This window comes from Aspergillus aculeatinus (genome assembly GCF_003184765.1).
Source record: "Aspergillus aculeatinus CBS 121060 unplaced genomic scaffold BO66scaffold_21, whole genome shotgun sequence".
Lineage (NCBI taxonomy): Eukaryota > Fungi > Ascomycota > Eurotiomycetes > Eurotiales > Aspergillaceae > Aspergillus > Aspergillus aculeatinus.
The window spans coordinates 223,287-235,736 of NW_020291490.1; the positions used below are offsets into that span (position 1 = coordinate 223,287).

Below are 12,450 nucleotides of genomic sequence, written 5' to 3' on the forward strand. Positions count from 1 at the left end.
GCGCAGAGCAGGGCTTAGGAACAGGGAACCAGTGCCGAGAAGAAAACTGACAGCATCAAGTATCCTTCAGGAAGAATCGTATTCTTACATACACTCCCCCATCCATACAGACACTATACGAACTTACTTACAAGACAACACACATTCCGCAGTGCGTACGCCAAGCTCTAGGTGCCTGTGTCCCAGACGAAGAAGGTAAAGAAAAAGCAATTATGTGAACCTAAGGTAGGGGTCAGCGACAACGAACTAAGGGGTCGTCGAATCATCCAACTCCAGTCCCGAGAGATCAAAACTTGTTGCGCAGTAGCTGGGCTGAAGATGCCGTATTTTTCGGGGAGAAGTGGGAAAGTGGTTCGTGTCGGGGGGGGGATGATTGAGATCCATTGTTCTCCATCTGCCAGTGTCTAGGGATGAGTTGAGTAGTATGCCCGATGGGCGATGGGCAAAGGGCAAATGGATTGACTGACTGACTGACTGACTGACTAGCAGTCAGAGAAGCGGTCAGCGAAGCTACGCCAACAAGCGACGAGGGAAGAGGACAGGCGGGGACACCACGGTAGGTAAGCGCGAATTGAGTGCCCGGAGACCACAGCGAACCTGATCTGATCTTCTCTTCAGCCTGGCAACCTTACTCTATACGCAGAGGGAATTGGGAGCAAAGCAAGCGATCACTTTAGTGCATTGGTAAGAACTTGAACCCTACGTGACTCTCATGATCATTGATCTGACATGACATGACATGACAGTCCTATTTGGATCGCCCCGATAAAAGAAAAGCGGAGATCTAACTTTGATGTTGTTAACTGTGTATGATTATAGTCAATTGTCCTCCACTTTTAGGGTAGCCATTGTATGTACTCACATGTATGCCATGAATGATTTCCATGGATTACGATTCAACTACTCGGCGAGAGTTCTTGGACAAGCTTCCCACGATTCAGGGATTATCCCCACCTTGTCACGACACCACCACCACCACCACCACCATCATGGCCCTGGGCACAAAGTCACGCAACCAATAACCCAAGCTCTCCTCTCAAGAAAATATAATAAATTCCCTGCCTCTCTTGTTAATAGAGAATCTCCACTCACACGGGCATCATGGCTATCAGATCGCCGAATGCAAAAGCCACCTCATCCCAGCAATCAGGTTCCATCACCGCCCTCCTTCTCTCTCTGCCTCTACCCTCCGACGATATCCCGGGATCCAGTCATGATCACTTGAGAAGAGTCCTGGGTAGCTAATCGGAGCTGAGCTGAGCCTAGCTTAGCAGGAGGAGAGTTTCAAAACCTCTCCTCGGTGAGCCTTTTCTTCTCTGACATTATCCCCAACTTCAATAGGTCATAGATCACATACAAGTGAAGCGATCACTCGCCCTCCACCCCTTTAATCCACACACACACAACAAAGAAACACACGCACACCGACAACGAAACAGCAAATGTCAACCTGAATGCTCGTCTGCATTACCTCATCAAGTTAATCGATCCTCTTTCCCCCACGTTAATATTACTACGACCTTTATCCAATCAACACACAAATAAAAAAGAAGGGAGGGGGGAGAGCGTAAACCTGGTCCACGAAGGAGGTGGTGGTGGAGGAGGGGCGGAGGACCAGTTTCATCCGAGTTACACCCTCCCAGGCATCTATCTACCTTACCCTCCCGAGTCTCCATGACTATGACCATGACTTCCAAGCAGGCAAATAAACGAGTAAACAAACGAGTAAAGCACCCTTAGCTATTATTGTACGGCACGCCGTACTCAATGTAAGTGAGAACGAGAGCACGCAAGAGAAAAAGCCATGGCGACCACTTCTCCGCAAATCTAGACCCCCCTTCTTCCGGAGTGTTCAATCCCCCACCTCCCCCTTCTCCTCATCATCCTACAGCCTACAGCAGTGTTCGAACCAGGGTCTTGCAAAGTACAGTACATGCAGTCCAACAAACACAACCACAGGATTTAGGCCATGCTCCAGGCTAAGCTAAGCTAAAGAAGCTCGCGCGTCCGGGAACACTACCTCCAGTAATCCCGGGGGACCGGGGGGGGGCACACAACACCAACAACAACATTCATACAAACCGGGGGGAGGGAAATGGGTGCATGGTGGCTTACCGGGCACGGCTCGGGGGGTACGTAAAAACAAACACAACCCAGCCTAATGATGTACAATGTACAGTACTATGTAGCGTGGAAGGGATCCTGAATCCTGGGGGGGGCGTTTGGGGGCGTTTGGGGTCCGGGTAACAGTCCCATCATCTTTAATTGAAAATCCTGGGGTTTGGAGATTGCGGAGGATCGGAGGGAGGATTGGGGGATGGTTGGTTGGTTCTGGTAGTTGATCACTAAGTTACTCTCTACTCGTGTGTGTGTGATGTGGGATAACATCGATGACGAGCAATTACTTTCGTTGGGGGTATCAGGGGCAGATGAGCTTAGCTTATTGCTGAGCGTGGAGCATCCACAACGACAGTCTACAGTGGTTCCTCTATGCTGGAGTGAAGTGCAAAACCACGTAAATAAGGCCGGACGGAGTACGTCGGGCTGCCGGCAGCTTCAACTCGATTGTCTACTTCAGTCAGTCAGTCAGTCACCGGCTACCCGGAAGAGGAAATCACTGAGTACCTCAGCTAGTGAGTGCTGTCCACGGTGGCAGTAACTGCACACCACCCCAGCCTTCATGACATTGCCTTGAGAGGGGAGACGGAGAAGGATTCAGGACGTGGGGTGGGGAGGGGGTTCAAGTGCATCGGACCATTGCACTCCATAGTATAGTACGGAGTAGTGGAGCAACGGAAAATAAACAACACGTCGTACGTGTGCAAAGTGGATTCCCCGAGTCTACACTGCTACTGAAAATCAAGTGACAACAGACGGTGTTTCCAAACACAAACAAAGCAAAGCAAGCAATCAATCAATCAAGCATAATCGAATCGAACAAAAAAACAAGCAGAGTCTTCATTGCGATTGTCTGAGTGGTTTGTTGTGGAAATTGAGAGGAGGGTCAGTACTGTACTTTTTTTTCTACCCCTGTAGCTTTTGACACCTTGTTCGAGTTTGTGCACACCAGTATAGTGTGAGGGATGATGGCTGCCCCTGTATAATCCACTCCTTATACATATTCAGACCCGTTCCCGGATCATCACTCAATGGGATAAGAATAGCATAACCTCACACTTGACAGGGCTCTTGTCGAGTACGGAGCAGCCACCCCTCCACCCTAAGGGGGAGTAAGTAGGCATGGTGGCATACACTACAGCATCTCATACATACGAACGGGGGCGTATATGTCATATCTTATTGGTCCAGGTGACCAGAAGGCAGCCAAGTACTCCGTACTGCTGAACGGCCGACGTCGGCTCCAAGGGCCAAAATGTATGAGGGATTTAATTACCTTAGTAAGACTAAGCCCCGTGTGCACTGCACAAAAGCACCCAGTCGTTTCATTTACTCCGGAGGAGTTCGTTGGGGAAGAGGCAGAGAGGGGGTGGAGGGAAGACACCATTAACAATGGCTTACTATACCCTATTCTCGCCTCCTCGTTTCTACTTTTCTGGCTCGTTCGCTCACTCGCCTTCTCCCTCTCGCTCCACCGGCAACGGAAGAACGTCGTTCGCGGATTTGCGCCGGCGCTTCTGCCTCCTGATGCACGACGCCCCAGATCGAGTAAACCCCAAGACACGCCGTCCGGCACGGCAATCACTGCGTGTCTGATGGTCGGCCGACCCGGCGCATATTGCCCTCTAAACCACTCCCTCTTTCTCTTCCTCCGCGGATGGTGGGAGATGGTCCGAGCGTTTTCTTACTCTTGAGCTAATCGTCGAATCATTCAATGAACTCCCTCGTACTTGCTTCTTCCCCCTCCTCCCTCAAGTTTAGCTTAGCCCGCACTCAGACCGGATGTACCGTATGCGAGGTTGCCGTCATGGCAGCTGCAACCCGCACCTGTCTCTCCGAGTTCACCAGATGGGTGGCATGTTCGATTCTTTTCATGGAAGGATTCGGAATTCCGCCCATGCTGCACCTCTGCACCTTGGAGGTACTTTTGGTGAAAGCTCGGCCTGGCCCTCGTTCGCCGTAACCACAATACCATACCATGTACAGTAAGTTGGATACACGGAATATAAGATCGTTGCTTGGGCTGCTGGGCCAGATGCCGCTGCTGCAGTGATGGTCAACAACCCAAGTCGCACATGGGGGGCACCTCACCCTTGCTTGAGGGTCCAGAACTCGGCGTCAATCGTAGGGGCAGCCGTGGCAGGAGAGAGGGTCTAGAAAGTCTAAGCCTGGGTGACCGACCTGCCGGGTCCAATTGCACGTCCGGAATCCTACCATAGTAGGTAACCATCTGGAATGTGTCAATGCCAATGCCACCAAAGGGCAAGGAGAAGGTGATGACATTCTCCCCAGGGAGGGATTCCGCAGACCGTACATAGCATAGAACGGGTCTTGTGATCGTCCGTCCTCCCCCATTTGGAGAGGGAGAGACACAAGGGGTAGAGAGAAAATCACCCGCACCTCTCAGTGAATTCCCGACTGAGAAGGCCAAGACCCCTCCGCCAAGAGCGCCAAGGGGGGAAACATTGAGTCCCTTTCCATGCAGCGATCAGTTGGCGGCAGTTGCTCTGGGAGTTGAAAAGCAAAGACTGCCCCCCCCCCCCCGTCCGACTGCCCCTTACTCAACTTCTCTCTTCTGACCGGCCACGGCAACATTCCACAGCATTGCTTGGCAACGTCTGATGACTTCGCCTTCCCACCCCCCCCCCTCTGGTGTGACGACCGGAGCAGCTTACCTTTGCCAAGAGAGAACACAGCCATGATACCGCCGCGGGAAAAGAAAGGTCTGGCCGGTTGAGGATGCAACCCGCTCCCTAATAGAAACACCTCCTCCCCCTCCCGCGGCTACCGACTTATCCCGTACTCCGCTCTCGATCGCATTCCTTCTTCTCTCCTTGCCTTGCCTTACTCGGTGCAATTTGTTGCTGGACGGTTCAGATGGAGTTGGTCGCGCGGCCAAGCGATGCCAAGATCCCACCCCATTCCAAATGCCTTTTGCACTGTCTGGCCAAGACGTTACCGATGTGGAGGGAGGACAAGGGGAGGCCGTTCGGCTGAGAAATCGCTCGCGATAGGAGAAACGGGAGTTCCTGATTTGGACGAGGATCGCCGTCGATCATCTGCTTCAGTGATGCATAGCTGGTTCTTGGCACCGCGACGATTGAACAGGAACACGTCGGATGGATACCGTGCAGAGCCAGAAATTGCTTTTTAGCAGTCCAGATAATGAGGCTATGCGTTCGATGGTCTCAGGGACTATCAATCGCCAAGAACCACGTCGCCAGCACTGCCGTCCATTGCGACCCAAATGAAAGTGGAAGACGGAGGAGAAGGAATGAGGAGATGGAAAGCAATTGGGATCTCCGCTCAAGAGCCGAGTTGATTGAGTGAATTGACTTGACTGATCGGCCCGTCGGCCGTGTGGTGAGTGCAATGTAAATTCACAATGCATGCTCGGATGATATTCAAAGGCCAACCTACCTTGTTCCTCTCCGCATCAGCGATCGACACGACGGGGGGGAATGATCATGAGGCGGGCGATCTGTATCTTGTCCAATGATGGCTCGTGCAAATAAGGTTGATCCAGCACAGGTACATACACATTTGAGGGAGATGGAGGGTGGCTAGGTAGCTTAACTCAAGCCTCCTCCAACGTTCCAAAGGAGTAGAGTGCAGGCCGCTAATGTCGGGTTGTAAGGAGAGAGCGCAAGAGAGACACAGCGAGAGAAGCTCCGACCGCCTAGAGAGTGAGAGAGGTCAAGTTTTCTCCACAATGATGCACTCAGTGCCAGCTGAGCTGGAGACTTTGCCTACTTTCCCTTTTGGGCAAACTTCTCGAATGTCACGGGTGTTTCTCTCTCTCTCTGTTGCTCATACTTTCCCCGCATTTGTCACTTGACCTGTTATTCAAGTTTGTTCGCATTGATAGTCATTGTGGATTATATCATTATACAGCTGAGGTTATGCCAGAATCTTATTCATTTACAAATCAAACCCCCCCGAAAACACCAAGATGTGAGAAAAGAGAATGTATACCGAGACAAGTAGATACAACAGTCCGGATATTTTCGGGGCCGAACAAAAGCAGAAGCGAAGGCTACGTCATCGCCCTGCCACCCACCGTTTGCAGCCTTCTCACTCTCAATCAGTGGCTGAGATCTCCGGCTATACCGGCTTATCATCAGCAGCTGGAACTAGTTATCTTACTCATACTCACTCACCCTATACTTCCTCCTACTATCCCTAGTAATCATGATTAAGTCAGTCAGCCAGTCACTCACTCACCCACCCAAACAAATCACATTCACCACAACACGGACGGAAAAAAGATGTGACCTTGTGATGTCATCCCCCATCAGGCCTCCCCGTATCTTTCCCGTGGCGATGATCCTAGCCCTTAGCAAGACTTCCTAGTAGTGATTACTATGATGGAACAGGCGACAGGGCTGAAGGGGTGACCGTCAATTACCTATAGGCTTCTTCCTGTTTCCTATTTTTATCCGTTCTGTCACGGCCTACCACCGTAAGTTTCGTTACTTCACTATTTCAAAAACGATCCCGGCTGCGAAGGCCCGCGCACGGAGGTTGGGGATATGATATAATATGATATTCGGCGGCATTTGCTAGCAGAACTCCTTCGTCCGATAAAAGTAGGAGTTGCCAATCCCGGTGACGCAAAGCCTTCCACGCCGGAATGCTTGGGATAGCATCATCGGTTGAACGACCCACGTAAGGGAAATGCTTGGCTGACCTGGGTGTGATATGGAAGCTGTGCTGTGCTGTGCTGTGCTGTGCTGTCTATAGAATGGCTCCGGATTGCTGCAGCCTGCTCCCCATGGATACAGGTTTGACGGTGTAGGCATCAACATTGCGTTCCCTGTGTGGGTAGGCAGGCACCTGGGATTCACAATCAGCGTGGGCCGTACTCGGGCCTTGCGCAACGCGACATCCGTTGAGCTGATCAGATTCAAGGATATAGCTCGTCGGCTGTATATGTCCGGGGCAGAGGAAGGTGCTTTGTGATGCTGGGGGAGCGAGGTCTGACCTAAGCTATAGGGACCGGGAGTTAGGCAGTAAGATGGGAGCAAAGATACGGGGTGGAGTACTTGTCTTTCTGGATAGCATGGTTCTATCGACTGGTGTTATGAAGAGGGAGGGAAGAGAAGGAAGACCATTCCGGGGTCTGTTTATTGAGACACAGATGAGCCTTGAGTACTGTACTGTCATGCTTTCAAATCATATACTATCTCTTCTATAGATCCATGCCGCTAAGTCCATCGCTGTTTGTGTATCAGGGCCTGGCAGATAGAAGGCGCCATATGCCCATCTTGATGGCCCATCTGTACGAGTTTATAACTTGGAGTATTTGCTTTGCACTGTAGCTCCTAAACATTCGGCATAAAATGTTGACTTTGATATTGGTATCGGTGAAGGTGGCTGGAGCGAGTCCCCTATGAAAATAAAACCAAACTTCCTGGTAAACTCCTCGTTACCCTAACGACTCAGTTCTGTTCTTTCCAGCGCTCAGCAGATTATGCGCAAAGTAGTGAATCCCTCGCTTGCTGTTTGCTGCTCATGAGGTCCGCCCTCCAAATGATGTTGCGATGCATCTACCTAAGCTTTTCATGCCCGTTTGATGGAAAATAATATTCGAGAGCAGAGGAAGGCGAGGACTCCGATCGTGAAGTCGGCGTCGGGGATATGAGCACCAGAAGCAGATGGGCATATCAGTCTCACTAAAGGTTGGTTAGTCGTTGCAGAAACGATCAGGGTGGTCGCCATTAACTCACCAAGCGGCGCACTGCAGCCAAAAGCTTGAAGGCGAGACTCCAGGGTCGATGACAAGGATTGAGCATCGGCAACCATATGCCCCTCGTACTCGTTGGCAATGCACTCGTACATTTTCCCATCGCTAAAGCACGTGCTGAAGTTCTCAAGGTGCAGCCCATTGTTCTCCGCTAGGCCACTCGCCCATTGTTTGAGCAATGATCTGATTATGTCGTTCTCGCCTCCTGAAATGCCCAAAGAAGCTGAAATCAAACCTTCGGGATCCTCAATGTCAAATCGGGAAGTGGTCGCCTTCAATCGATGAACTTCCCTCCGCAATCCATGACTATCCAAAAGCCTGTCGAGACCCCAAGTGTTGACGAGCCCCCAAAGTAGTCCGATAGTCTTCTCACGATGTCCGTCCACGATGTCTTCCGCGCGCAGATTGTGGACAAGCTTCCTTGTATCGTCCATCGAAGACAGTGATTCCAAGGTGATCTGCACATTAAACAGTTTTACTGCCCGTCCCATGCAGGGAAACCTAAGCCTGCTGGACAATGTCCGGATCTGATCTTCCGACTCTCCAACTGAGACTGACTTCAAAACCAATAACTCAACAAGTCGTGCCAATCTCACTCCATCGCGCAGGTCCACAGCAATATTGTTAATCCCAAATTGGTACTCCACCAAGGATCGCTGCTCATATGACAACTGGCAATCAAGATGATACAGCGCCTTGATGATGTCGCCACACGATGGCAATAACAATTGACCAAGTGCCTGCAAGACAGCGTTGGAGGACTTGTACAAGGACGAAGGTTGGAAAAGGAGATGTGGTAGATACACCTCAGAGCATTGCTTTGCTTGATCCAGGAGAACAATGATCATGATGCTCCGGAGAAAGGTTCGACGGTATGCACGTCCTGCGATGTCTCCATCCTCTCCTCCCCGGTCTTGTGGGTGTCGATCCATATCCTGGTTCTGCAAAAGGAGAACATCCAAGAAGCCTGCTAGTTTCCATTTCATTGCCTTTTCTCCGCCAATGTTGCCGATGCCTGCCGCCAGCTTCGAATTTGGAATCGCTCTCCCAGTAATCACTTCCAGTGCTGCTCTGAGAGTTTGCGAGTCGTAGGTATGGATCCAAAAGTCAAGGAATTTCCGCTTTAGACCCAAATCTCGATACAATTTGCTGGCATCATTGAGCACATCCTTTGGCAGGCTCAGAGCACCATAGAGTAATGATGCCTTCAGCCGTTTCTGCAATTGCATAAAAGAGGCACCTTGGTATAAGGTTAGCAGCTCATTTCTGAGTTTGCTAGCATCGACACAACCGGCGTTGTGATTACTGGTGTCCAATAACTCATTCATAAGCTGGGTCAATAGAACCTCCTGGTGCCCAAGCCAGTCATCCTCGTACAGTTCCGGCTTCGTGATGTTGTCAGGGATGATACAAGAACTTTTTGCGAGCTCTTTCGCTTCCAGAACCTGTGGGGCTCTGGGCTTTGCCATCATGGTCTTCCGCGCTGATATGGGAGCCTCATCGCTTTTGGCTGACAAGGTTTCGTGGTTGAAACACGTTGTCTGTTTCCTGCTGTTCACTGGATGTCTCTTGACTGGCTCGGGCTGATTCTTGTTAAGAATCCGATTGTTTGTCTTGGAAGCTAGCGCCGAGTTTGTCGGCTTTGAGGCAGCTTTGGCCCTGAGAGTTTGATTCCCACTCGAAAAAACAGCCTGGTTGCGCTCACAGAGCTCTCTGGTCTTCAAAGATTGGTGGCCTTTTTTACTATCAATGAAGAATGATCCAGGTGGTATATTCTCCTTCCCACCATTCTTTCCAGGCACGTCGACATGGATATTAGCACCCTGTGCAATTTTCGTGCTGGGATTCAACGGCGCCCGCTGCGCCGCTGAGTTGAGGGACCGTTTAGCCAGTCGTTTCCGTGCGATCTGTGCCTCCAGGCTATTGATCTGTGTGTCCTCTCGAAGAAGATTTTCAACGTTCTCGGTTTTCTGGGGACTGAATAGACCCATGAACACGCTCGCAACTGTGGTATCATCTGGGGGTATGTAGACCGTATTGCGTCGAACGGCTTTTTTGAGTGCATCTCCAGACTGAGGCTTCTGTCTCGCGCCGTTTATCTGCAGCAAAAGCTCATTGTTTTCTTCCTGGCCCCGTTCTCTGTGCTGCGTTGACGTGACGACTCCTATGGGCCGTGAGTTTCTCTGTGGGCTAGCGACATAGCTAACCTTAGGACGAAACCTCTGAGCCGGCTGGGCGAGCAAGGACTTTCTGTGAGACGAAGCGATGGTTGTCGCGGTACTTGGTGCCCTTCTCAAACCAGGCGCAGCTTGCACGGAGTCTACCTCGGATTCGTCGTGAATCAGGAAGGACGCGTTCGATCGAGTTTTGCGCCTGGGCTTGACGCCCGTCAGCACTGATGGTTTAATATCGGTCGTGAAGTCGATCTTTTCGGTGGAGTCACTACTGGTGATGCTGGTGTCCCACAGACCATCGAACGAGCCCCTAATGCTGCTTCGATTGAGCCCCGAAGTCTCCTGTCGCGAGGGGCAGGGGGTTACGGCATCATAGATGTAGCTTGACATCCTGGTATTCAAAGGCAGCAGATAAGATACCCGTTGTTTCTGAGTTGAGACGTATTGATGGCAGTGATAGATTGAAGTCACTTTCGAATCGCTCTAGGAATTCAGCCGGCTCAACATGCTTGATCGCGGAAATATATGGTGGTAGCCTTGCGTCGATGGGTAACGCGTCGAGTGGAGGAAGTATATGTTAGTAGAAACTTTGCGATTACACCTCGGAGAGCATGGCAGACTCCCTAGTTTGGAGGCGAATAGGAAGCTAATCCAATGAAGTTTGGGACGAGATGGGTCTGGATGTGAGGTATGGAGACGCGGTGTTGACAGGTGAGTTGCCGGCGCAACGCGATTAGACACCTGAGGCATCAAAAGTGACACACTTAGTCCAGCCCTTTACTATGTCATGCAGCCAATTTCATAGTACGCACCTATCTCCAATAGTCCTGTACACAAATTCCCTTGTACGTGACTCGCTAAAGACGGCACTCCATCAACATGACTATTCCTCCGTCACCCATATGTCTCGTAGGCAAGCGTATGGACGAGACCAACACGGTTACTAGCGGTCGCGCAACTCATGACAGTTCAACCTAGCTTGAATCTCAGGCAACTCGGTATTATGATCCCGACTGGTGAGATACATTGAGGATTATTAAAGTTAAGAATGCAAGGATACGTCAAGGTGCATGTGCATCATTCCGGGGAAGGGGCGAGCCCTGTGCAAGTCGGCTCCAGCCAGGACTACTAGGGAGTCATCACCTATGAACCTTCGCATGCATGTGCGTTGAGCAAGGCAATGACGATTATAATCTCAACATATAACATACGGTGCCCTTATGGAAGAACAGCTGGGTTGCCGAGGTTTCTGAAAAACGAGATGACCATTTTCGTGCTCTGTGTCTCACCACACTACACCCCCTGAAAGTATGCTATGGTTCAAAACTCTAGAGAAATGGTGATCAATGTCAATGTTCCTGGCGAAGATGGCGACCTTGTGAGTCTTGTTGGATGATGAAAAATTATTGAGCACTTCGTAAACGTATTGACCTGACTATAATAGGGGAGTATGGGTTGCGAATGGGCCACTTTAATGTCAACGCTAGGCGACGCGAATATGACCATTACTGTCGCTAGTTGATGGACCGTAGTTATAGCCGGCGGCTTCCGCGTATTACCTCGATTTGAGCGATATGAAACAAGTGTACCAATAGGCCGAAGGGAATAATATATTGGCAGCTGAGTTCCAACGCCGGACTAATGACTTGCATAACAAAGCTCCGAGCCTCGGTCAGGGGGTTGTACTCATAACCTAGTCGTTCACAAGCTGAGATTGCATTCAACTCCGGTAGGATAAATGCTGCGCAGGGTCAACAGCCTCATCTCAATGAGAAATAGAAAGAAAAAACACGAAAACGAAAAAGACTAGGTACCAACCAAATTCGGCCGGATCGACCTCTCGTGCAGAGCATCAATCGGTGGTGGCACTGGTGGGGGGCGCCTAAATCCCTAGTTGCGTTGGAAGAGAGCTCAGCGGTCGAGTTTCCCCAGACTAGCAGGCACTCTCACTCACTCTGGCACTACACAACACATGGTCTGATCCTCCAACGTGGCCCTCTTGGCCTCTTTGGCAACTCCGTACCTCTGCACAGCTGCACAGTGCACTCCGTTCCAACATCCGGGTCTCCATCTGCCAGGGGTAATCCGTGCTATGTATATCTTTCTCCGTCATTAAAAGTGCACCGGTCGTCCGGTCTATTCCTGTTCCTCTTGAAAGTATCCACTCAGCCTCCCTTACACACCTCGATTTCCACCACTTCCAATTGCTAGTGCCGTTCACGCTCATTTCCCGTTTCCTTTCCTTTCCTCCTCTCGCCCCCGACCGGATTCCACTGATCATTATTCATTATTCTTCTGCCTGACTCCCTCTCCTTCGACTTTACCACGCGCCCCATTGGATTGTCGCGGAGATGGGCCTGCGATAATCCCATTTTCTTATCCGCTGGTCATTCTGGAGATACACTGTACCTA

The 12,450-nt window shown here is 50.7% G+C and overlaps 1 protein-coding gene across 1 annotated transcript; it reads right to left on the bottom strand.

Annotated features, from left to right (window-relative positions):
* Window positions 1–7,680: 7,680 nt before the first annotated feature.
* Window positions 7,681–10,429, bottom strand: sha1 (putative calmodulin-binding protein Sha1; the record flags this gene model as incomplete). The annotated part of the gene is made up of 2 exons (XM_025645533.1): window positions 7,681–8,391; window positions 8,431–10,429. Coding segments are annotated over 2 exons (2,710 nt in total), but the record flags the coding sequence as incomplete, so codon positions are not given.
* Window positions 10,430–12,450: the final 2,021 nt, after the last annotated feature.